The sequence below is a fragment of the Platichthys flesus genome, chromosome 4, assembly GCF_949316205.1.
Source record: "Platichthys flesus chromosome 4, fPlaFle2.1, whole genome shotgun sequence".
Classification (NCBI taxonomy): Eukaryota; Metazoa; Chordata; class Actinopteri; order Pleuronectiformes; family Pleuronectidae; genus Platichthys; species Platichthys flesus.
Genome location: NC_084948.1, coordinates 6,006,768 through 6,034,625, shown reverse-complemented (window position 1 = coordinate 6,034,625; position 27,858 = coordinate 6,006,768). Strand labels below are relative to the sequence as shown.

The following is a 27,858-nucleotide window of genomic DNA, read 5'->3' as shown; positions in this document are numbered from 1 at the left end:
TTCTCAAAAAGAAAATCATGATTCATGGCGATAAACTTTATCAAATATGTTTAAAGTTGTAATAAAGTCATCACTGTGCCTCCTCTACGAGCTCCCTTCTTCTTCCTGTCCCCCTCTCCGTTATCTCTCAACACACTGGAATGCTGGAAGGAGGGACACTTGGTTTGTGCTTCGGGAGACACTGACGTTTACACTTTGTTTGTTCATTTGTTCCTCTCCAGAGTTTACGTAGCGGGAGTGCAGCGAGAGTCATTACTGTCATCCCAAGCCCCAGGGGACTATGTAGCTGCCAACCGTGGAGCAGGGAATGTGAGAGATAGAAAGGAGGCAAGTGTTTATGGTACTCGCTTGTGTTTGTGTTAAAATCATCTTTTGCCAAGAGACAAAACATAAACGTCGTCAGTCTTTTTCTCTTGGTTTTGGCTCGTGACAGTGTTCCAGCAGAGGTGAGGCTGACACTGATCAGAGGCAGCTCCGTCTGTCTTGGCTTCATTTTTTACCTTGAATCTCCAGCGGGGAGAGGAAGCGAAGGAGAAAAGTTTCCTCTCTTCCCTCGCTCCGCAGTTCTTTCATACGTTTTCCCAGAGTGTGATGCATCCCTCCTACTCTTTCTCACTCACTAATTCGCCTTCGATCTCCAGAGTCTGTCATGGTTGTGACAGTTCTTCCGGTCCTCATTTAATGATGTTGCCACTCGTCCTCTCTGTCCCCCCCCTTTTCCTGTCCCCCCTTTTTCACTGTGGCTGACACAGTCCAGAAGAAAAGCACCATTGGATGCATCAAACACTGCCATTGTCTTCCAAAATCCCCAAAGAACACTAAACAGCATCTCATCAGTCCTCCTCTCTCTTCCCCTTTTCTTTCTCTTCTTTCAAGTCCTGCCCTCTTCAGGCTCTTGAGGATTAAATTCCTCCCATTATAAGAAACGAGGGGCAGAGGAGAAGGTAATTAATTAAAAAGACAAAAGTAGAAAATGGAATAGCTCCCCAGGAAACCAAAATCATGTTTGTATGCAGAGAACTTTTTGTCCCCTCTTATGCTCAGTCGTTTTCTTCTTCTTCTACTCTCTCCAGACCTACAGAGTCAAAGAGTCAGAGATTTGGTCTTCTCGCATTGTGTGTCATTCCACAGAGGAGAGGTCATCTTGTTTGACCTCCACACCGTCGTCATTAAATTAAAATCAAAATTAATTCATACTCTCTCGTGCACATTCATCCACTCCTCCTCGTTTTTTTCTCTTCACGGTCACACGTAGGCTGATTCGCTGGACTGTGTGCGACCCAGGTTGGGTGGCTGGGACAAATGGGCCATGTCCTTCTTCCTGATTTCGCAGATAGACTTCCTGCGGGCCTGGACGCCCCTGATGGCCGCCTTGATCTTGCGCCAGCCCAGATGGTTGAGCTCAGCCAGGTTGAGCACCACGCATATGCCACTCACCGCAAACATGAACACCAGGAAAACAGTTTTCTCGGTGGGCCGGGACACGTAGCACTCAACCTCCTTGAGACATGGATAGCGGTCGCACTCGAAAATCCCAGGCACGCTGAAGCCATAGAGGAAATACTGGCCCGCCAAGAACCCGATCTCTAGCGCGTTTCTGAACACCACCTGAATGATGTAAAAGCGGGAGATTCCCTCTCGGCGAACCTTGGAGCTCTTCCCATGGGTCAGGCCCCGCGGGACATTGGGAATCTCCTTCACCTCCATGCAGTCTGGTTCTTCCTTCCCTCCTCCGCCATCGCCGCCATGCTGAACTAGAATTCCATTAATGTTGCGAAGCTTTCGCGCCCCGTCCCTTCCCCCATAGTCCCTTTCCATGATGGGATAGAGAAAGGAATAGCGCCGGTCTTTCTGCTTGGCCGACTGATGGACGGAGTAGGTGATGAAGCAGAGGCTGGGCGTGCACACCAGTATGATCTGGAAGACCCAGTAACGAATGTGAGAAATAGGGAAGGCTTTGTCGTAGCAGGCCTGGTTGCAGCCGGGCTGGAGAGTGTTGCAGATGAACATTGTCTGCTCGTCCTCGTACACTGTCTCACCAACGATGGCCACGATAAGGATACGGAAGATCACCACCACTGTCAGGAGGATCCTAGTGGAGGAAGACAGAGATAAATGGGGTTAATACACTCAGAGACATATTGCATTAGGAAGGATGTGATGTCCTGATGTCCTTCCCACCAGAGGCTCTACAGATGTGCTGAATACGAAAGGACGGTGCAAGGAAGTTGGAACGGATGAAAGATTTGCAATCAAGTTCAAGTATAAACAGCTTCGACACAAGAAGTGATGGACAAAAACAACAAGAAGCAGCACTAAAAATATCTGTGTATAAATATACTCTGCACTATTTTTAGTGACAGGTTGCAGTGAGATAAATATAATTCAGTAGAAATACTGGGATCTGTGGACTGGCTCGACAAAAGAAAGTACATCTAACGAGCTTTCATGTGTAAATTTTAGCTCGACAGTGCTGAACTTCCAAGGGAGCAGAGAGCTTTGGAATCCAAAATGATGGAAGCTTTCATTTCAATTTAACTAGTCTGTTCCATTCAGTTTCATTTAACGTTGTCTGTCTGACGGTATAAAGTGCTCCATAAAAAAGAAAAGTTTTTAGGCCGTTATGAGACAGGAGTCAAAGTACCAATCCATCTTTTGATTGAACTCATTGTACCATGAGTGACCAAGCGAACAAGCTAGTTACCTTACAGGTAATGTGAACAGGGCGAACAAAACAGGCAGTAACAAAATAAACAACCCAGTAAAGAGGAAGCAGAAAACACTTCATAGAGCTTATGTGCTGGGCCAGATCTGGGGGAGGGGCCAGGGCGACACTGGCACATGAAGTGCCCCTGTCCTGTCAGTAGTCTGACAGGACATATAATTGGCATCTCTGTGTAAATTGTGGCCCCTTTGTGGCCCCTGATTTAGAAATAACTAGATCTACTACTGCTTCTGTGACTGATTGGTGGTCCTCTAGCTTGCTAGTGTGATCACAGATATGTCTGGGCCTTCATCATGAGAACATCAACAGTACAACTGATACATCCCTCAAATATTTTTATGAGAAAGCATAAAATCCTCTTATAATGAAAAGGGACAAAAAGCTGAGACTGTATGGGGGAGATGGACACAAAGCAGGGGTAGTGAATACGTATAAGGGAAGTAGACATCACCACTTGCCTTCATGACATATCAGAGCAAGATGAGGAGGAAAGTCGGGAGAAGTCTGGTAAAGGACACTAAGTGTGGATGGAAAAAAGTCAGAATTGAGGTTAAGGAGGAGGGGTTTGAAATTGAAATCACAGGGGGGAGCCTCAGGAAGGACTTTGAACTCCTTAATCAGAGAGAGAGAGAAGTGAAATAGGCAGAGAAAAGAGGGGAAAACGGTACTAATAATGGACCACCGCTAAAGTCACTCTTCCTCCACAGAAGAGGTCTACTTCAGACTCCATTTGTCACCCAAAGTAAGCACTCCAAAAAGAAGGAGAGTTGGCTCATGGCCTGTTTTAGGTGACTCAGTATGCATTGTGTGTGTGTGTGTGTGTGTAGTTGTGAGTTTGGTGAGGGTGTTTACACGTATAGGGAGAATTGGGATGACATGACTCCTCCTAGACTAATTTTAGTCTCTTCTCCATCATTAGGCCCAGTTAACATGGCAACCACTGTTAGGAATCACTTAAGTTGGAGCTGTGATTAATCTCTGCACACACACACACACACACACACACACAAACACAAAACACCGCACCGCAGAGTAACCTCTCAGTTTGTCTCTCGGTTATGAACAATACACACGCATTTTCTGCTTTTAATGCCCTAGTAACAGGTGTGACTGAGGTTATAACCTTAGTTGCAGATTGGTTCCTATTTCTGTGTGAGAGAGAGAGAGAGAGAGAGAGAGAGAGAGAGAGAGAGAGAGAGAGAGAGAGAGAGAGAGAGAGAGAGAGAGAGAGAGAGAGAGAGAGAGAGAGAGAGAGAGAGAGAGAGAGAGAGAGAGAGAGAGAGAGAGAGAGAGAGAGAGAGAGAGAGAGAGAGAGAGAGAGAGAGATGTGTGCATGTTATGTGCATCTATCCAAGCATATGCTTACGCGGGCTGACTTGGCGTGTCGGTACACTAAGTGTGTCTGTGTGCTGCATAATGTGTGACACACACAGTAGATGGACTACAGGTCTCTGCCCCCCCCCCACATCTTCTGTTTCCTCTCTTGCAGACATCTTTCTCTTTGTTCTTTTCTTACTTTATTCATCCCTCATTCATTTTTCAGATCTGAGAACATGCAAGCACTTCAGATAGCAAGCTCTCTGCTATTTCTTCTCGTGTGTGCGAGCCTGTCGGCTGTCTCGCGCTGCAATCTGGGACTGAACGAAGTCTGAGACCCGGCTGAAGACTACTGACAGGACGTCACTGTTAATCTGTTGATTGATTACTGCCTCCCAGTTCAGTCCTACAAATATGAGAGAGCTCAAACTGACTTGTGCATAACATCAACACTCACTAATCACCGCCATTTATATTAATGATAATCCCATAAATAATTGTATGATAAATCAGTCTCATTACTCCATGTGAATCCAGAGCGGGCGCCATTACTGTAGCCCATCGAAACCTGACCTCATTACATTTATCATGGATTTATGGGTTTTATGTGCATACAAGTCAATAGACGGTGACATAATATAAAAATGGCTTGCAGGCAGGGCTGCTGGGCAGTACAGTGTGAGGTACAATTCATTCCTGAGAGGTGGTCATTTTGCCGAACCCAGTCCATTAAAATTCAAAGAGATAAAACACAGATACAACAGATTCATGATTAGAGTCTTTCAGACTTAAACAGTAAAACATATGTACTCCTTTTGGGTTTGGGAATCCCGCCCTGAGTCTTTAAGGACAAGTAGAAAAGGAAGGAGATGATTTAGCCTTGACTTTTGGTTTAAGAGTTATTTGATTTAAGTAGTAACGTTCAATGTATCAGTTTTGAATAATGAACCTTCAGTTCATTAATACAGTAATATAGTAATATGTGTAAAAGACATCTATTGATTTTGTCAGTAATGTCACACTTGAAAATCTATGGCACATGCCCACACCTTTGCCTGACTCCCTTTATGCAGAGTAATCATACCTTTGTTAAAATAGAATTCATGTTGTAGTCTGTAATTTTATGTATGCAGCATATTGACATTAATGGAGAGTATTGGGTTTGCTGGTAAAATTATTTAGCAATCTAGAAACTTCAAATATCACGTTTAGTCTCAGTCCCTCACATACATGCATTTCTCTATACAAGGACATTTCTCATACGTGTTCACAGCAGCCACCTCAAACCTCCTCTTAGTCACAAGTAACTCTCCCTCAGGATGAGTCTGGATTGATTAAATAACATCATAAAGAGATGGTAGCCATCACTTGAATTTACCAAAGGCCACGCCTCTGTATTTCATAGAAAGAGTTCTATTTGTTATTAAAAAAAAACAATAAGAAGTTCTGTATGGCCGAACACCAGTGGATCTAAAAGGTAGCCTCCTTCTATACTGCACTAAAACCATCTGCATCCAGATACTCATTTGATGGCATTTGGTGGTGTGAATGGTATCGCACGGTGGCTTTGCCAGTCTTGTGTGGTGCAGATGTGGAGTAGAAGGGCAGCGTTAATCCTCTCCCGAGGCTGACAGCATGTGGTTCACATGTACCTCTCATCAAAACAACAGGTCACCAGTGGCGACCTCCACAATGAAACCTGAAAGAGTTATTGCCAATCCGTCCACCTGGGATCAGCTGGGATGTGGAGTGAGAGCGAACGAAGGAGGGAGGGAGGGAGGAATGACTGCAAAAAAAATGAAAATGCTTTTGCCCTTGTAGTGACTCCATTAAGGAGCTTAGTAGGAAAATAATTCACAATACCAGAGCGAGAGAGCATTGAGCTTAATGTCCGCATGTGTGCATGCGCACACACACGCATGCTTTACATGGCCACGCATGCACACATGCATGTTTGCACACATATCCATGCATCCCAGACAGTGAGTGGACACTGAGTGAGTTCAGAAAGAAGACATCAAATGCTGTTTAAGATGAATTAGTTCCAGACAGGGATAAAAAGATTATGAAGTCACCAAAAAACCCCAGTGTGGCTGGGACATCTTCTCCTTAAATTAAAAGAGTAACTGCCAGTGCTGGGATGGAGTGTGAGAGATGTAGGGGGTAGTAAGGAAAACCAGCAATGAAGGCAAATCTCATCATAGAGAATGAATTATATAATAGCCTCCACACGCAAACCCAGTGCTGTAATCTGTGGCCGGGCCATGGGATGATTCTTGCATTAGGTTTTTTTTGTTCTAATGCCATCGAACAGCTTTAGATTATCGTACCTCACACAGCATCCCCCACCTGTTCTTTCTCTTCCCTCTAGAGAATCTTTCTTCTTCGCTTTTTTCTTTCAATCGCACTCCTAAGGCTCTTTGGCCCTACTTCCTCATTTCTCTCTCTCTCTCTCTGAACTCACCCCCCACCCTTCCCAATATACACTAACACCTACATCCGCTACCCCCACCCCCAACAGGAATAATCTCCAGATTGTGTCTGTACTTTTCTATGAAGAGCCTTGTTTCTCTGCGAACAGTCCCACAAGGCATTTAAACTGTCTGTGGTTTAATGCTGCTAGCTCGCTGCTACCAACACTCCTGTGGAGCTGGTTCACCCGGCAACTGCATTTCATTTGTGTTACTCCTAATTGATTCAATTTTGACTTTTAATTTTCGCAAAAATGCCCCAAAAATAATAATCATCAACTGCAAACCTATGTTGTTAACTTATGTTTCAAAAACATACACATGGCAGACATATAAGCACATATCCCAACACACCCACACCTTCTGCTCCCAGCAGACAGTGTTTGTTGTTCCCTTTGACTAATATGTTGCCTGTGTTACCACACAGGCGGTGGTGATCATACGAAAACATTATCCTAGCACAATTCCAAAAACGCCTCCTCCTACAATCATGCCCCACCCACCATTTTTTTTCTGCTGCTCTTTCTCTGTATCTAAGAGTGGATATCTTGCATTACAAGGGTGCTGTTTATTTTCAAGCTATAATTATGTATGTGCCCATTTTAATTTTGAAAATTAACTCTTAAACATTAAAAAAAACATACGTTTTTTTGCATCTGATGTGAGAAATCCTGCCCAATCTAGTACCTTTAAATGCATTCACTTTAAAAATATGCACATGTATGCAGACACAAACACACACACACACACACGCACACACATGCACACAAACGCACACACACACACACACACACACACACACACACACACACACAAACAATACTGCTGCTCCCTCAGTGGTCTGCATTATTCAACTTCCAGAGAAATTAAAACCCCATGCAGAGTGAGGCTCTCGTTTAATGAAACCCTTAACACTGTTACATGGCATTTTGAGAGCATGAGATGAATCAAAATAGACGTAGAGGAGAGGTGGGAGTTGGATATAGCTCAATAGGTAGAGCTGGTGTGTGGGTTAGTGAGGTAAAGCAAATGAAAACAATCAGGTGATGGAATAGAAAAGCAAATAATTCAGACATTGTGTATGAAAAAGGTGAAAGGAGAGGAAATTAAACCAGGAAAAGGCATAAGGGTGTGTGGATAATGAGGACAAGGAGGCAGAGGACAGGAAATAATTGGCCAGGGATCGATGAGGAGCTTGAGTCTTGGAGAGATTGGAAGATGTGGTGATAAAAAGAAGAGGGTAGAGGAGAGGAAGAACAGCTGTGGTTCCTTTACCCAGAAAACACAAAACAACCCCTCCCTCGCACCACCACCGGCAACAATCTTTTTTCCCCCTCCCTTCTCTCCTCCCTCCTTTCATTCTCCCCTCCACTCAACTCCCCCCTGCTAGTTACCACGGCAACAGGCGATGGGCAGAAAACGAGAGAGAAGGGGGAACGACTTGAAGCCAAGTTAACTGAAGAGCAGCATATTTCTGCTGAGGAGGCGAGCAGACTTGTTGTTGCACCAGTTAATATTGTGGCTTAGTCGCCTCAGTGAGCTTAATGCTTACTTTATGCAAAAGAAATCCTGAAGTAATGTTCAGTGAAACAGCAAATTATGCCAAATAGGCCAACTATGTTATCCTGCTGTGTGGAAGCTGCTTAGAAGATAATTCAGTGAAGAAAAACACATGAAGAAACGCAGGCTCGACTGTTGTTCCAACATCGCAGACAATTTAGGTTCTTTACCAAATGAGTCCCATAATCCATTTCAAAATCGATATCCAGCATCCCGTGATTTAATCTCTCTGTAAACATAGCATTATTGTGAGATGTTGATTTTCTTCTATTTCCTGATCGGAATCATAAATGATTAATTAGAAAATGAAGCCGCTTGGCTGACCAGCTAATCCCTCTCAGGGCGTCACCTTTAGTCTCCATCAATACCTGTTCCTGATTTTCACTGGACCTCCCACCTCACATTTTTTTCCTGCACGTCCATCACTGCCGACGCTCCGTTTCTACTCTCACTTGCAAATCTCTAACCTGTATCTCTGTTTGAACTAACATGGACTAATTTTAGATGAAGTTATAGAAATAAGTAACAGTCACAGGCTAAGATAATATATAATATGATAACGCTTCTAAAGCGGGACAGACGCAAAAATTAAGAAAAAAGAAAAAAGAAAAAAATATCTCCCGGTGAAAAAGCACTGTCATTAACCTAGAAGACACTGAGGAAATGTGATTAGATTTTGTGGAGATAAGATCTGACCATGATGTCTGTGTGTTGCGAAGAAAATCCTGTGACCCAAGCAGCGGAGTTAGTACGTCACTCTCTGCCTCTGCCTGCTTCACCCGGCTGCTCCACCTCTCGCCTGAGGTTTTGTTGCTGTTGCGAGACGTCTGTGTAGAGTGTTGTGCATGTGTGAAAGGCAAACTGCGGATGAACTCTGAAGCCAATTCTCTGGACTTTACCCGGAGGTCGTGTCTGAAAACTGCTTAATTAGGACAACCAATCATTTAATTCGGTCCAAATGAAACAATTGGCTGGCGTCCCTGTCTGCATGCACCTTGCTCGTGCTCTCAGCCGTAGAGACGAACACCACTGAAGCAGAGATGATAGCCAGAGTCGCTTTGACAAGAGGGCTGATGGGATGGGGTAGGGAGTTTTTCAAAGTGTATTGCTCTTGCAAGATTTGACAGGATTACCAACCCTAGCTTTAAGGAATTTATGCTACAGATGCTATTTAGGCCCAAAGAAAATCTGAAAAACATTATGACTTCTGTTTTCTTCGCAAGCAACATATAACCTCTTATCAGCAGTATCACTCTCCTTAACCCTTTGGAGTCTAAAGCTAATGTGTCAGTTTTGGAATCCTTATGATTTTGCCTTTATATCTATTTTTCATTAGATATGCATTGCCTATGTAGTATATTCTGCTCCCTTTAACCTTAGTATGAACCAGAATCACATGTTTAAGCATGCGGCACCCATCTTCAGATTCTCAGTAATTCTTCTATGCATTTCTCATTAGTTCTCTCCCTTAGGGAATGATCTCTGACCTGTTAATGGATGAGTTTAGAACATGGGTTGTTGTCAATTAAGCACAAGGCATGTCCTTATGAATTCATCGTTTCATTTACATGTTATGCGCTCAGATACATGCAGTCATGCACCTCTCAATGGGCGTAGGCAACCCCTATATACATTGTATGTTTGACGCCTGCAAAGCGGGCTTCACTATTGGCGTGTGAATGTCTCCGGATTTCTATAGTCCGTCCTGATCTGTGAACTTCTGTGTAATAAACTTTAACTATACAAGCAAGTTCTGGGTCTGCGGAGAATTCTTCCTTCAGCATCAACTTCACCATCAGCGACCTCTCGGCTGCCCAAAATATACGATACCTATGAGTATAGACAATACATTTTTCACTTTAACATATATATTGGACACATAGGATTTCAGCACCCTGCAGATTACAAGGGTGTTAACAGCTTTTTAATTTAACCAAATCTTTGAAACAATAGATTTTGAAATTATTATATGAATTTGTTTGTCGAGGTCTTGTGCGCCATTAGAGTCACTAAACTTTTATGCCTTGGTCATTTTCGCATTATATTAAAATGTGTCCCCTTCTTGCTTCTTTGTTTAAAGCTAGGGTTGTTTATCCTGAAGAAGCGAGTAAGAGCAGGCTACACTTTGGAAAAATGCAACAGATACATCCCTCCTCCTCCCATCGGCCCTCTCATCAAAGCTACATGCCCAAAACACATGAACATGCACTGATTACTGCTAGAAGCCGACTTCTGTTTCAGTATGTCTCTCCAGCTGCAAAGTAACATCTTACCACCCCGTTTACCTTTAATTTGAAAACTGCTAAATAAAACATGTATCAGGAGAGCAATGTGCACCTGTGGTCATTTTATATACAAACCTTTCTTAAAAGAAAAAATTACCTAACATTGCGTAGCAGTACAAGACATGTTTTAAGACTAGATGGAGAATGTCCCTTATATGTTTGAAGGTCTCTTGCACAATTTGATTTACCAATTACCTGTAGATGTTAGCAGGTGTTAGCAGCCGCCAGTCGATGTTAGGGGCATGACCTCAGTTGTACTTAGGGTACGCAGAGGCTTCAGTGAATCTGACTGGCCACTGGCTTGTATGGCAGTACTATAAAAGCCATGTAGTAGTAGTAATGTTTTATCATTAGTGTTAGCAGAGCTTTGGGGAAAATCCCTTCTCAGTCCGTCCTTCTCTTTGTATACACCAAGTATACAACTTCTCCTATTTTTTTCCTTTTTCTTTTGCTCCTGTTTTTCTTAAGGGTGTCAGTTGGTAACAACTCGAATTCTATCAAATCAAATACAAACTGACCCTTCTCTCTCTCTCTCTCTCTCTCTCTCTCTCTCTCTCTCTCTCTCTCTCTCTCTCTCAGTGTTGCTTTGCCAGGGTTTATCAATAGCTGGTTCACTGCAGGTCAGCATGCAGGCACCAGACTCATACAAGAGCCCTGACACACACACACACTCACACACACACACACACACACACACACGCACACGCACACACACACACACAGAAGGGACATTGCGGTGCTTTAGGCGAGTGAGAGAGGGAATGAGGGGGCTGTGTTCTTCCCTGCTGACAGACCTTTATCCTGCATGGCCACCCATGTCCGAACACACAAGTGCACATTGACACACACACAAAGACACACACACACACGGACATTCACCACCACACTCACATGCTAAGAGCAATATAAGAGCAATATAAGAGCTCACACAGGATGAGGACACCTCTGTGCACATGTGCACATACACACACACACACACACACACACACACACACATTTTAATCAGTGACGTGCTCACTCTCCCAGCTGTTGCAGGGCGTTACAAAGCCGATTGTGTCTGACATTGACGGGTGTTGCTTCCATCATCTGGGGAGAAGATGAAAATTAATTTATATCATAGCGAGCAGTTATAATGGTTTTATCATCGTCTAGTCTGGTTAATCTGTCTTGTCCAATCAGGTGGCGTCAGAGCCTCGGGTTCAGTTTGGGTCAGTCCATATAATTCAGAGAAGAGTGGACATAACCCTATGTCCACTCTAGAAACTCCACGGAAGTCTTAGACTCATACCTTACATGCGTATTGAGTTTATTCCACTGCATATCTGAGGAAAAACTTTTTACACTACTTGAATTTTATCTATTTGTCCATGTATTGACATTTGAGCCTCTTTTATTATTTGTTATATTTTTTATTCACTTACTCTGTTGTTGTCAGATTCTTTTACTTCCAATTATATGCTGAAGTAAACTATATTCCACTGTATATTTAATTTGTTCGATTCTCTCTCATGTTTTAAATTATTTAGATCTCTTATATATATGTTTATCTAACTGTTCATTTCTTGTATCAGAAGTTTTTGTTATCATACTGTTTGAATTTTATTGTAAATTCTGCTTCCATGCTTTCCTGAGTTGTGCAGATGTGTGGGCGGCTGGGATTGCTTGTGTTTCTTGAGGATATTTTGCCTTTCACCTGTGGGGGCCTCTTTGCCTCATTGACTGCTTTGTATGTATATGTGTGTGTGTGTATGTGTTTGTGTAATTAAAGTATAATTGATAGATTACATTAAAAGTACAACTGCAAATATATATAATGATATTGATTATTACACATTAATCTAACCATGGCTTGTGACCTCTTACAGAGACAACATTAGGGCCCTTTGTCATATTTCGGAGGATTACCACCAAAGACAATTTCCCTTATGAACTTGCATAGTTTCATTGACATTTTTCAAGGCTTTAAGTGAAAAAAAAAAAAAAATATAATATTCTATGAAAAAGTCCAAATCCTTAGCCTTTGGATTATAATTTCACATGATATTACCTTAATATGTTGTAAGTATGCACATGAACAGATTTCATGTTCTTCATGCCCAGCATTACATTAAGAACTCTGCACTGTAGACACTGACAGTACTCTTATTATGATATACTGTAGTCTCTGTGTGTAATCCTGCCTCTGTTATCTGCTAAAATGGAAATCTAATAATAGTATATTCTAATACTGTTCACTTATCCATCCATCCATCTCTCTCTCTCTCTCTCTCTCTCTCTCTCTCTCTCTCTGTAAGCACACGTGTATAGACAAAGGAATTGTAGTGGTGTGTTGATGAATGCGAACTGAAATTGAAAATTGTAGCTCATGGCTCAAAGACATAGACATATACAGCATGCGCACACACAGATGCAAATGTCCAATGTAATTTGGGATTATGTACCATTTCATTAGTATTCTATAAAGAAATCCATTAGGAAGTCAATTTGTCTGACCTTAGACTGTAAATGCTTTTTTGATAAGCATTTTTTCAAACATGAATAAGGAGCAAATTGTTCCCAGGAGAAGGTTAAGAGTATAAAATGTCTTAAGTATTAAACCAATGCACTGGTTCATAAGTGCACCATTCATAAAGGTCTACAAATCCATATAGAACCGTGGCAGTTACCTTGGCAACAGATCAGGCGGTCAAGTATGGGTTAAATTTGAAACCAGACATCAAAAATAGACTTTTTAAATCTTTTCACAGAGATCATCTGAAACGGAACAATGGAGAGAACAAAAGGAAGTGTCACTAGTGGTCACCATGGCAACAGACCAACCAGTTGGAGCAATGGTTTTCTGGAGGTTTTAAGGTAGTGATGGAGGGGTGAGTAATGAGCGGGACTGAAGAGGAAGAGACCGAACGCGTGGGCGGGAAACGAGGGAGACAGAGAGAGAGAGTTACATAGGGAGTGAAAGAGACGATGGGCGTAATCCGGATTAAATCGGTGGGTTTTGGACAATCTCGAGTCAGGACGGCTTCGCCCATGCCAACATCCCACCCACTGCGTCTCTCCTGTGCCAAGCTCCAACCCAAATCAGCAGCTCTGGCACATGCAGGGAGCCTCCATGACACACAAACAGGCAGAGCATAGCTGCACAGGGAACATCCCAAACACTGTCACTCACATGAAAAACACTCTATACCTGTGGAAACCACTAATGATTCACTTACATTACATTTACACTCACAAATCTTCTTTTTCGACTTTTGCTTTCAGAACCTTTAGAACCAAACTGACAGTAAACAAATATTGAAAAGGTGTGACTTGCTTTAGGATTGGATAACAATGCCAGTGGTGTCTGTGGTGAATGATTTAATCTTCTGTGCTTATGCAGTGCATTTAACATCTGGAATTAATAGGTCACTTATCTGGTAATACTGCAAGTATAATTAAATTGGAGGTATTAGTATGGCTTGAGATTTGCTAAAGGTCCCAACCCTTGAATTTAGGTATACCAACTACCACCCTTGTGCCCTGACCTGCTATAGCTGGTGATGAATACGTTAATATTTAATTCACCCTTTAGCTCAAAAAGGAATAACTGGTCAAACAATCTTTTAAGTCATAGTTCACATGACTGAACATCACTTGCTCATCATCATTTTCTTACGCTTAAGAAATTACATAATCCAACATTATTTCTTGATGATGGAAACAACAGCTGCCTAAGCAGCTGTACCACAAGGTTCAATCTTGCTCAGCCAATTGAGTAAAACAGTTCTAATGTTCAAATTTGTTGTTTTTCAAAAAGATGGATAAAATCAGCTACCATAAACTATTGTTCATAAAAAGACCCCAGCATTGTGTTTTATCAGAAGTTCGACGTTGAGTTTGCGAGAGTAGAGATTTGTTCTTTAGTCTGTTAGGAGTCAAATAGACATCCAACAGCACGTCAGAACGTTTCATCTGAACTATGAGATCAATCATTGACAAGAAGTCCTTCAATTTCTAAGAAATTTCACTTTAGAGGAGTTATGCCTAATTTCATGTCATTTGTGGTCATATGCAAATGAATCTTGATAATAGTGATTACAACCGATGGTATCCAACCTCTGCCCATGCTGTTGTGACATCGAATGGAGACATTTGTGCATATTGGATATATAAATAAGTTGTCGCTGATTTGCATTGAATTGCATTGTTTTTACATCATTTGATGTAAAAAGTTGCAGATAAAGACCCCCCCACATCAACATCATTTGCATCTGGACACTAAAGACAAATAGGCAATTCCCCCTAAAGGGAAATTTTTCAATGTGGAACATGCTCATCTCTATTTGAATTAAACTTCATGGACAGATCATCGACACTTCTTTGACAGCCTCCATCTGTTGGGGGGAATCATGTGCTATAGTCAAAAGCTCCAGGTACTGAGTGAACTTCATGGTGAGATTGAATTTGAGTTCATGTTTTAGGGCAGATTTGAGATTATCTAACAAATCCAGCGTGTAGACACATTGTGACCCTCTAGCATTACGATCACAAATTGGCAACTCTCAAATCGAATTTCCTAAAACCTAACTGCTCTGTTGGGAGTCAAACCTTTAGTGGTCCTTTCTATCTGACGCTCTGACTCTACTGTCCACCATCTGATTGGAAGTGAACGCAGCCTCATCCACCCAAGAAACGTCACAGAGATGCCTGTCGGTCGGGAAACACAGCTTCTTCATTTGAATCGCAGCCAAACTGCATGAGTCCTGCTGCTGTCACTCTATAGTCTACAGGTTGTGAAGGCTAAATGTATCTGTTTCACACCACTCCACAGCTCTGTCTACCAAGTAGCTTTTTTATAATTGGCCAAGGGAGCGATGTGATTGTAGCATATTGCCGAGAGTCAAACACGCTCCTTGCAGCTTTACTTCACTGCTTAATTGAAGAATCTGCAAATGGGATCATGTGTGTGTGTGTGTGTGTGTGTGTGTGTGTGTGTGTGTGTGTGTGTGTGTGTGTGTGTGTGTGTGCGTGTGTGTGTGTGTGTGTGTGTGTGTTGTGAGGTCTGAATGCATTGTTACATTCTTTCTGCTTGCTCATAAAATTAGCGGTTAAGATGGGGACTGTGACACTTTGGCAGGATCTGTGTGTGTGTGTGTGTGTGTGTGTGTGTGTGTGTATGGTTCTGCCCCTGAGTAATGAGTAAATATAGTAACCACGCTGCAAGTTGGCTGACGCACATGTTTGTATATTTGGACGACCATCTGTTTATGTGTGTGAGTGCGCACACACGTGTGAGGAGGCAGTGAATCAAATGTGTTTTTTTTTTACAGTGAGTTGGTCCTGGTGGAGGTGGTGTGCTTCAGCAAAGGTGTTTGACTGGTGCGCGCTCAACGTTTTTTATTCATGTTGCGTCAATCACACTTTGCAGAAGCTGATACTGCCTCTGAGAAGAGTTGTAAGACACACACACACACACACACAAACATACACACACACAAACGCTCCAATATGCTCAAAGAGATTGTACAAAGGCTATCCAAGGAGTTACAGCAGTGATCGACAGAGATTATTCAAAGATTTGCAGCTGAATCATGACATGGAGATTATATGTGCTGTGTGTCTCTGGGTTAAAGACATTCATATTCAAACATTCGGTTATTCAACAGTTTCATATTTGTTCATTTAAAAATAAACAATCCAGGATTTTTGAAAACTTTCTTTGACATTGTGCGATAGGGCATTTTTCATTAATTTCTCAGTGAATAATAAATGAGATTTGATGAATAAAATGTCTGTTTTTTATTCATGTCTATGGGACAGATTGTATGAATATTTCCATTTGAGGGTAGTTCCATATGGAAAAGTCATATACAATGAAATGAAAACCCTTAAATTACACTCTGAGCAACAAAGAGCCACATGCAGTGCAGCGCCTAGGGACCAACTCAAGTTCTGTATTCTATCAGACATTAGCTTGTTTGTTCAGACAGTTTTCCAGCACTGTTCCACTCTCTTCATGTTGCGATGTTCATGTTGTGAGGAAGAAGAGTTTGCACAAATTTCTGGTAATGGGTCATTTTACTTTTTGTTCATGAAGCAGCCAGCCTTTAACCTGCTCTGCTGATGAGGTTGAAGTAGCCATCCGCAGAGACTTGGTTTGGCTGAAAATGTCAGTTTCACGCAGTGTTGGGCTAGTAGGACAGAATAAACTCAAATTTTGTCCCTCCAAAATGTCTCTATTTTTGTCTCAGCGATGTTCTTCTTCCTCTTTATCCTCAGACACAGGATGTGTGAGCACTAATATCTCCTCTTCCATTTTTTTTGGGGTGGTGACTTGACAGTGTCCTCTTGCATGGCTTGCTGCCAGCTCCTCTTCCACCTCCCTAAAGGTTTATGGCTGGTGCAGATGTTCAGCCAGGTGGACGATCTCAAAATCAAATAGCATCAATTAGTCAAATTCGCAGATGCATGACTTAATATAATATTTAATAATATTAGTCTAACCACAAAATAAACAAGGTCCTTCTCCCAGATAGCAGCCATTGTTTAAGATGATGGTGTCTCTTATATACAGCAGTTGTTGTGAAATTGCAAAATGCCAAGAGTTCATATACTAAATAACAATGAACTCTTCTGTGGCATCTGCAATCTCGATGTCATCTGATGTGGGGATGTCCGCACCACTCAGACGAGGGGAGGCACCAGTGTGGAGCATGCAGGAGCAATGACACACAGTACAAAATCCATAAATGATGTGTTTTTTGTGTCTTATACACGTATGAAATCTCTTTTTCATCCTGATATATTTTGTGTCTTCCAGTTTAACACCTTGCATTGCACTCGTCCGTTGTGAATTTTCCTGCTGAAGCCTGACATGGACACTTCACACACATTACCCGGGGGCTGGCAGTTTCTGGAACATTTCCAGAGCAACAAACTTGGCCATTCACGTGCTCACATACAGCACCTTCGGAAAATTTCAGGAAAATGTGTGGATTCAAGATTGTGACTAGAAGCAGCTCACGTGTTGTTGTGAGCTGAACGCCGATATGCTCAACCATACAAAGTATAAGAGCTAACATCCTCCACCTGGTGCTCATGTAAAAAAAAAAGCAAAAGTCAAATGATATGAGGGCATGATAGAGGTGAGATATTGTCAAGATATTGTTGTCATGGTAACAAAACCCGCAAGCAGTGCTTTTTCTGATGAAGCGCTGGGATGAATCTCTCCTCTGTGCCCTGCCAGAGAGAAGTGGCTCTGTGGACACACTCCCTCAGTGGCTCTTACACTCTCACCTTGTTCATTAGAGGCTTAAAGCAAGTGTGCGGATGCAGCCAGTGATGGGAGTAGCTCTGGGTGGGGCCATAAATCAGAATAAATCACTGGCAGAAGGAGCATCCTTTTCATCTTCAAAGAGTGAGATAAAGTGTGGAGGCAGAGTGAAATAGGGAGCAATGCATGGAGCTGTGCAGAGCAGCGGGCTGTTATCAGGACATCAGCAGACAAACAAACACACAGCTCAATCAAACTCAAATGTTAACATTATGACTCCAGCATAGGAACGCTGTTAGTCACAAGTAATAAAGGCAGATTGTATAAATAAGACAATGAGCTGCAGCCATGGGCCCACAAGAATAGACCCAATGGATCAAACTTCAAAAGAAGCAGCATTGCTTTGTTCCCAATAAAGATCAAAGTTGGCTATTTGTTTTAATTATCCCTCATATTTTATGTATTTTAGTGATGATCCAAAGATGCACATGAACACTATAACCTTAAAGTTGTAATCCTTTAGATTTTAATGAAGTTAGACCCTATTTTACATACAGGCCTTTTTTGTATTTACATCACATTTAGTATATAGGGCAGTATGGCGGTGCAGTGGTAATCACAATCGACTCAAGAAGGTTTGAATCCCAGTTTGGCAGCTCTTGTTTTTTGCAGCATTTTCAGGTTCCCCCTGCGTGCTTGTTGTTGAGTGTGAATCTCTTTATGTTGACCCTGTGAATGGGCTGGTGACCTGTTCAGGGTGCACATCGCCTCCCGCCCAATGTCTGGCTCCTGCCCCTCCATGGGTTAGTGACGGATAGTAGTACAGACAAGTGGTACTGATAATGGACTTGATTATAAAGTGAGTAGGATTTCTTGACAGGATCCACCTTTTTGTGAAATGAAAGTTAGCACTAACTATTAGTGTTAATGTTTACCCTCACTTATTCATGCACCCTCGATTTAAAGTGCTTTCACATGTGGCATAGAAAAAATCGGTCCTGACCAGGAAAATTCACATTAACACGACTTCAAATCGGGACAAAATGATATTTACCAGCACCACTTTTTTCCAATACAGATGTTTTTATGAATGTTTTAAATTATTTATAGGCCAGTCAAATTTGATCCTTTTTGTTTGCTCTTTGTTATTATTCAAATATCGGAAAGAGGTGTCCAGGTATTTTGTATCCATGCTTTTTCCACTTTCCAACTCCAAGGCACATGAATTGACCAAAGTTTATTTGAAATGAGACCTTCTAAAGAGTCTTGTGTGGATGAAGATGGGTATATAACTGTCATCGCCATGTTAATGTCGATTAAAGATTTGTTCAAGGTGACAATGTACTAACACTAGCTCAAAGTGAGTGAGGTACATTAACGCAGTACAATTTCATTTTTATTTGAAACTAAGCATCTCATATGTTTTCATTATACTTCCTTAACATATTCCTATATGAACTTGTACTATGTATCAGCTGTTAACCAACATTTTTACTCTGACTGCTTTGCCTACCTACGACTGTCAGTGTGGTGTGAAAGGGATTCTTGCAGAGACGTATAAAACTAGACTCCATATAAATTATTCATTGAATCACTGCTATCATCGTGTGGTAATGCAGATGAGAGCAGGGGCTGCTTTTCTTCATCATTGACGAGTTCAACTATTGATTTTCTGACAACATGGTGTAGAACCTGGCAGGTGAAATTTCTCAGTCCTTGAACGTCAGACCTAACCTCAGGTCCCTGAAGGCACCAGCAGGGAAGCGTTGATAAACTGAATCCTTAACGATAACTTGCTTTTATACCCCAAAAAAAGTAAAGTAACAGAATAATTACTGGTGGATTCACAATTTAAAGCGAGGTTTAGCTTTCAGCAAGATGAAACTAATGACTACCTGGAAGCGTGGAAAAACTCATTAATAACTCTAAAAAGCTGTGGAATAACAAGCACTAATTAACGTAACATAACGCCAATGTCCTGACATTCTGTGCAAAGAATAAAACTTTGCTTCCAGCACAACCCGATGGCCCTTATGACTTGTCTAGAACACTCCAGACTGCTAACGTTCATCAGAGTGTGGAGACCGGTCCTTGAATATGTAAATGTGCATGTATCTAGTCTGTCGAGGGCTTTTATACAAAGGAAGTGAGATGCTGAGGGCCAACTTTGATGCTTTTTGTTGTGATAATGTGATAACTTGAAATGCTTTCCAGTTTACAGATATGCCTCCACAACAGCAACAGCCCATGGCTAGAAGTATCATGTTTTTGGGTTGTCCATCTGTACGTATGAATATCTTTTCCCATTCTTGTGAACACAAGCAAAATCTCACAAACCCCTTATTTATTTGATTAATTTTATTTATTCATTTTGTTTATTATTTATTTGCAATTACTGTCAATTTTCTATTTATTAAATTTCTATTAATAATCGTTGATCTCTTTGATTATCTTTGCTGAGCTATGACAACAGATCCCTTTTATATGAAAGATCCCTTTTATATGAAGATGAGGTTGTTGATTTTTTCTCCCACGTGTGTGTGTGTGTGTGTGTATGTCAGTGTGTTTGTTTGTGTGTGTGTCTGTTTGTGTGTGTGTGTTTGTAGGTATATCCAGGTTAAACAAGCCCCCTGGTATCAACCTAACACTGACCTGCTCTGTCCGCCAGCGAGGTGCTACCACTAAACCTATAAGCCTTGCTGAGTCACCCTGTTAGAGACAGCTTCTCTATGAGACCCTGCAAGGTGAAATTGGTCTGACCTCTGACCCCTTGGCCTGCTCTAATCCATTCATCTCACTCTCTCCTGCGCTATCTCTTCTCTATGACATTTATGTTAGATAACAGAGGATTTTCAAGAAAATAGTGATTGGACCTTGATAGGAAAAAAGGTTCCCTACTGTTACAGATGCAGAAGCTAAATTTGACAAAAAATTGACCATAACACAAAATTAAATTATGAGGATTGAGGTTTATCTTATACTATTTCTGACAAGCATGCACACACACACAAACACACACACACGCACGCACACACACTTGCAACAGGAGCTTAATCGAATACGCCATCGGCATGCAAACACCACGTCAACCCCGACCTCAGCATATGTGGACTGAGAGGATGAAGAGAGGGGGAGTAAGCAGCTGAGACACAAACAGGATGGGGGGCAGAGGGTGTGATGTGTAAGCAGACAGAAATGAGATCTCAAACTGCATAATTATGTGGCGTTGCTCGCTCTCTCTAACCTCAGTTACAACTCTGCGTCCCCAGCAGATCCCTGTGGAGGCTGCCTGTAGCACTCAAGTGATAAAAGGCTGTGAGAAAGCCAGCGAAGGAGCAGCCTCTATTTCCAGCTCCCGGGGCTCATTTGTATCTGCGGCAGCACAGCTGTGGTGGATCAATCCCACTATCAGTGCTGACATAAACGTAAAAAATGCATCTCTGAGGCATTTTCAATATAAACCTATCTTTGACAGTTCGATTATTTCGCCAGATGGTGTATGTAAAGGTTTCATCAGCAGCTGTATATTTGTTATAAAGTCTGGGATTAAATGCATCTACCTCCCACTGGTGATTCATAATCTCCCTATGGAACACGTGAGGGCGTTTTAACAACCGGCCTCTTATGGCAGCGAGGAGAAGGCACTGACATTACAGCCGACAGCATCCCGGAGGGCATTATATATGGATGGAGCAAGTGTGAAAGTAGAGACAGGGTGGGACGAGTGAATAGATGTTGCAGATCGCACTTGGCCCTCTGTGTCTCTCGATAATCTCTCTGGGGAATCTGTCACAAGTGAGGAAACATCATGGCCACTTTCTCGCTTCCTTACTTTCCTTTCTCTTTCATGCGATATAGAAAACCTACTCCGGATAATCCTCATGCTATACAAACAAAATCATCTCTCACCTCCATGGGGAACGCTCCCCACAGGGGTTTGCTCAATGAAAGCATGATGATCTAAAGGTCATGTGACGACAGAGCTGTGACCTGTCAACAAACAAAGGCTCACTGAGACACATGTAAACACTGCTCACAAATAAATATCGGTTTTGGCTTTGTGTACTGCATGTAATAACATTTCATTTCATTTAGCTGACGCTTTTATCCAAAGCGACTTACAATAAGTGCATTCAACCGTGAGGGCACAAACCCGGAACAATAAGAATCAAGAAAGTACAATTTCTTCAAAAATAAAGCAAAACTACAACGTGCTATAAGTAAGTGCCATTCAAGTGCTACTAAATTTTTAGTTTCAAATTTTAGTCAAGGTATAGTCGGAAGAGGTATGTTTTTAGTTTGCGGCAGAAGATGTGTAAACTTTCTGAAGTCCGGATGTCGATGGGGAGCTCATTCCACCATTGCATTGCTCTGAAAGAGTGTATTACTCACACAAACACACACACACACACGTGCTTTCCTGGTTGAGCAGAGTGACAACACTCATTTGACTCAGGGGTAACATGCTGAGGAGTTGTGCTAAGCGACCTGACCTATGTTAAGAAATACTTGTAGAGCTTCCGTAGCAACACACAGAGACACGCTTCTGATCACCTCATGTGAAGTGAGCACTTGCAGAGCACTTGCAGAGCCACGAGCAAACCTTAAACCTTCTCATGTTCTTCAGGGAGGCCGCCTAGCGCTCCAAATGAGCTGCTGCTGCTTCTGCTAGGACCATGTAAAAGCTTCGAGGCTTAAAAAGCTCAGTATAGTTCATACAAAGTGCTTGTCTGATCATGTAAGTGCATTTGAAACCTGCTCCCACTGGCGGAATTGGAAATGGCTGCTTCCGACAAATGACTCAAATTACCTAATAAGGGTTTCATTCTGCGCAGTCTCTCCTGACAGTTACCAAGTAAAAACTGTAGAGTGAGAATACAGCAGGATTGTGTCCGCGGCATTCACAGCGACTTAGTGTTTCTATGACTCAACTGAATAAAACAAGATGAATACAAATTTCTCAGCCTGAAAAGCCATAGAGGAGCCAAGATGTCAACTTGGAAAGACAATGAGATCTTCAGGTGATAAGGGCTGACGACCTTAATGACACTCTCTCATTTTACAGAGCTTATGAGTGAAGTTATAATATTGTGGTGGTTTTGTGTTTTCATACATTTTAATAAGAAGCATTCTATATTTAACTTTTAGAAGAAGATTGGCTTTGAGGATGAAGGAATAACTCTGGACTACTTGTCAACAGCCACTATAACTTATATCTCATTGTCTTCAAGGTGTCTAACCACTGCTTCTCTCATCGAGAAATAGTTAATACTTGCCCTCATGATTACCAACAAGGTTTATTTTAATTTGCGTAAAAGTCAATGAGTTACTTACAGCTTTAATCAGGCACTTAACATTCCAGTCACTGCAACCAATGAGCCTGTTTGTACTGCAAATAGACAGCCCTAAAGACCATTTCATCAAGTGCCCGGTCCACTTCCTATTCCATTACTGGAGATCAATCTCAAGGTGGTGGGAGGACGGACTTGCATGTTTAGCAGTCCCACTCCAACCAGTGGCAGCTCGGACATGGGACTGAAGCCCATAGGAGTGGGAGCACAGAGGCAGCATGAGAGATGTTTTGACAGTAGTTAGGTAGACAGTGTTTCATCAGGGTTTATCTACAGAGGCTGCGTGTACCAACAGGAGCCGAGATCCCCACAGAGCATCAGAGGGTCCCAGAGCAATCGATTTACACCTGGACCACTGCCAGTGATGGCAGGATTGAATCAGAGGTAGCAAGTGAATACACACACACACACACTAGAGAGGACCGAAACCCATCCAAACACGTGATATGTGAACAAAAAACAAACAAAGTTCACAGTCTACACACACTCGCCCATGCAAACACACACACTCACAATCCGTGACCGTAGAAGGGAATCTCTAGGGACGTCTGTAATCTTACACAAACAACAAGTGTTATATTCCCCCTAATGTGTGTGTGACTCATGTATGACAAATTGACTCAGGCCTGCAGGCTGTTGTCATGGTGGGCTCATGAGACCACACACGTCGGCACCGCCTCAGGAACAGCAACCTGTCCAATGCTTCCTCCCACGGCACCTACGCTGCCCAATGGGATGAGTGGAATGGCAGCAGAGGGACCAATAGGTTTTAGGATTGAGGGAGCATTAGCGTGAGGTTATAAAATTTCACGTCAGCCGTGATGGCCTAGATTAGATGGTTTTGAGCTGTGGAAAAGCCAGATGTAGAGATTGCTCTTAATTGTGGAACGTACAGACTGTCACACAGAAACCAAAGCTATAAATGGCTGACTGGCTCTTCCCGACTAACACAATTTCAGAGGTAAATTAATACCATGAATTGTATCCTCCTGATATGAGGCAACTTTTTCCTTATGGACAAACTAGAAAATTGACCTCCTAGTGAATGAAACGGAAATAGTCTGATTTACAACAAACAGACCAGAGCACTTATACGTAATTACTATGGAAACCATGAAATCCGTTTTTCTTTGTCGAGTTTGTAAAGCCAGGATGTCACTCGCAAAGTCGATTTTTTTGACAAATCATAGATTTCCCAGGTAATAATTAACGAATCTAGAAGAACGGTACATAGGATAGAAATATATGATTGCGTACAATTTGGTGCAGCTTGATCAACAGTTGGGCCTTAATTGGTGGAAAGATAAGACTGGCAATAAACCTTTACAATTTATTCTGAATGCAGATTAGGGGGCGGGTGCAGGTTTTTTTTTTAAATTTTCTTGGTTTTAAGACAAATACATATTTTAGGTTACATTAAGGACCACTTCCCTTTGTCTGTCATGTTTTTACTGTTAGGTCTAAACAAAAATATGTGTAGGAGTGTTCAGCCTTGGCGGAGATGTGTGTCATGGATGTTTCATTACAGTCCGTTCGATAGAGATATTTCAGTCTGGACCAAAGAGCAGACTGACAATTCAACATTTATATTTTGCAAACATGGATATGATATTGTTTAAATTGAACATGCAATCCTGTAAAAAGGGACAACCTCAGTGTTCTCATAAATTTCTTTTCAGTGTTCTCATAATTATACATTGTTTACAGTTTTACAGCTATAAACATGTCACAGTTCTATAAACATGTCACAGAACTTTGGAAGAATTTCAAAATCTGTTATTCTTTGGTTGAATGGAACTAAAAGATTGTACATTAAGAAACGTAAAGAAATGTCTGTTAGTTGCTCTGAATGAGGAAAAAAACAAACTATTTTAAGGCAAAAATGCAATTTAAACTGTACATTGTGTTGGACATCCTGTGTGTTTATTTTCATTTAAGTTTCGGACGGTTCCTCCCGTCATCAACATTTCAACTGTCTGGACAACTGATATAATATATATATCTGAGGAGTTTTGCCACCAGGAGTCCTGGTTGCCCTGCTTAGGTCATGACATGCAGCACCATCTCGTGACGAGACAGTCCTCTTGGCTTTCTACCAACACCCTGCAGACTGAGGCCATGTGTCTGCTCGCTTGTCTGTGAATAACCGCTCCTCTCTGCCTTTGCCTTCACAGTCTTCATTAGTCTTTCTCCTGCATCTGCTTCCCGTCTTTTAGATCCCGCACAGTAGATTATAGCGCTCTCCTCTTGACTTTGCAACCCGACTATATATATATATATATATATATATATATATTTTTTTTTTTTTATTTTTTATTTTTTTTCTATTGCTGTTGTGGATTTCATTTTTCTCTCTGTGTCTTTTCTTTCTTGCTCTCGCTGGGGCCCTGCAGCGAGTGTGACAAGTCTAGCTGCACTTCCAGTGTCTCATGAATGAGTGGAAGTGAACGCGGACCAATCATTCATCAGAATACCGACTCTAACAGACCATTCAACCAACAGAACGCTCTCAGAACAAGGCTCCAAATCACTTAATTTTCTCGGCTCAACAAAATTCACACTCTTCAGGAGAAGACGACTCATTCTCTGCCAAAACAGACAATAATTCTCCACATCATTTACTTCATAAACTGGCTGACATTTATTCACTCAATAAGTAAAGAGTACTACTATCCAGAGTGAGTCAGTCACTTCTTGGGTAGGTTTAAACTGCCAATTCTCTAATGAGCCCACACTGAACCTGTGGTTTTCAATGATGTCCCAAGAAAAGCCAGCCTCAGAAGTATGTCCTTTACTAGATGTAAAATCATGTTTAATGCTGTCTACAGAGCTGATGTGCCTCAGTGGTAAAATCGCTCATGAATAATTGCTCCTTTTGATGTGAATGAGTTATTCAAACTAGACTACAAGTGCTCTCACCATGCAGAACAATGCATAAATTATAACTGCGGTGACCGTGCGCTGGTGATTCGTTTTCGTTTTTTTAGGATGTGCAATGACTTCATACTTGACGGAGAAAGAAAGAAGAAGACAAGGGAGGAATAGAAGGGGGAGGGAACTGTGGGAATCTCAAACGATGTCCTCTGAGGCAGAGTTAGCAGTTAAGCGGGAGGAAAACAGAGGGAGAATTAAGAAATCGGAATTGAGAGGTAGGGCAGGAAACTGTGATTTTAGCCATTGCGGACGTCTAAGATGAGATGTCCTCACACTGCTCTGATGTCCAAAGCCTCTGTGTGGGCTTACAGAGTCCCTCCTGGTTGCCTAACCCTCCCATCATGTCACTCAGAGGGATTAAAGAAGCTAAGCTAAAGCCCCCCTCACCCTGGCATCAGCCACTTTGGACCAGGAATCACTGACTGGAAGCAAGAAAGGATTCACATTCTGCATGCATGTTAAACAGGGATTGGTACTCTAATGTTGTAAATACTGCATGTTTGCACGGACATACAGTAAGAACAAGCTCTTACGAGGAAACACACACATCATAGAACCAAGCAATTTTAATCCAAGTACTCAAACATCTGAGCAAGCATTGCTCAAAAGACCTCAGTCAGTCGCTCATGAGCTCACCTTCCGATCATAGTCGAGTGCTGCTGCACTGCAGCCTCCAGGAGGCGCTCTAGGATGGTCCACTCTCCCATGGCTGGAGTTAGGAGGCATCCACTGGGTACAGGAAATCGGGGCTGAGCCCACTTCTGATGGGCTGTCCAGTCAGCAGGAGCACCACTGATGGTCTCCACGTCCCTTCTTCAGTCTTCAAGGTAACTTGTTGAGATGAGGTAGGGAGCGGTTTCAGGTGGTTTAGTGTGAGAGAAGAGCCCAACAAGAAGCTTGAAGAAATTCAGTGACGCCTCATGTGAGCGCCTTTTCTTCTTCACACACGCGCTCACAACCTCAACTGCACCTGAGATGGTTGGACCGAGGCTTCGATGTGCTCGTCGCACACATGCACACTCACATGTCTGTGTGTGCACCTGCTCACATCAGTGTGTCTTCCCACTTTCCTCCTTGTTTCCCTGTTCTGGGTGCACCTGACCCTGTTTACCTCCTAAACAGCTGGACGGTCATATGTTCACACACCGACACACACACACTCAAACACACACACATCTGGTGTAGAAGGACTATCTACTACTGGGGAAGCAGTCGTAGTTTGTGCTGATGTCCATCACTTGCACAGTAGCACTCTGCTCTCACACGGTGGTTCTTTGAAAGCATCTTGTAGTAACGGTAGCCGGGCGCAGGTCCGTGCACTCATGTGAGCCTGAGCAACCAGGCATCTCTGCTGGCTCTCCACTCCTCCATCCTCTTCATGCCATCCTCTCTCTCCCCTCTTTCTCTGTCTTCTCCTCCAGCTATTGTTTATAAGGTGTCCCTTCTCCTCCGCTCTGCTGCTCCTCTCCTCTCGCTCTCTCCTGGTTTGGTTCAGGCAGCACCGGAGAGCAGCATCACACCTCCTCCTCCTCCAACCATCTCCTTCCCTCTGCTCAAACCGTGCAAGAGTAGCTGGCTGCCTCCTCGTCCTCACTGCCTCTCTCTCTCTCTCTCTCTCTCTCTCTCAGCGTTTCCAAGAGGCAGCTCTCCCTTCTTCTCTTCCCTTCATCTTGTTTTTGCCTTCCCACTTGGCTTCTCTCTCTCTCTCTGTTTGCACCCTCCACCTGCCTCCGTCTCCCTCTGAGCCAGTAGGCAGCAAGACCAAGCGTGTGTCTAGGGGATTAGAGAGAGGAATAATTTCTCTGCTCCTCCCCCCTCTCGCTCCCTCTCACTCACTCACTATCACTGTGTTTATCCCCTCTCCCTCCTCCTCCTCCTCTTCATCTCTTGCTGCTCCAGCACCAACAGCACCACACAAACCCGTTTCCCAGTCCTCCATCACATCGCACATAGCTGGAGATTT

At 42.5% G+C, this 27,858-nt stretch overlaps 1 protein-coding gene across 1 annotated transcript; it reads right to left on the bottom strand.

Moving 5' to 3' along the window:
* On the bottom strand, nt 1-27,606 carry LOC133951953 (gap junction delta-2 protein). The gene is made up of 2 exons (XM_062386211.1): nt 26,532-27,606; nt 1-2,092 (listed from the first exon to the last, which is right to left on the bottom strand). The coding sequence occupies exons 1-2, from the start codon at nt 26,600-26,602 to the stop codon at nt 1,246-1,248; spliced, it is 918 nt and encodes a 305-aa protein (XP_062242195.1). The 5' UTR covers nt 26,603-27,606; the 3' UTR covers nt 1-1,245.
* Between the last annotated feature and the right edge of the window lie 252 nt (nt 27,607-27,858).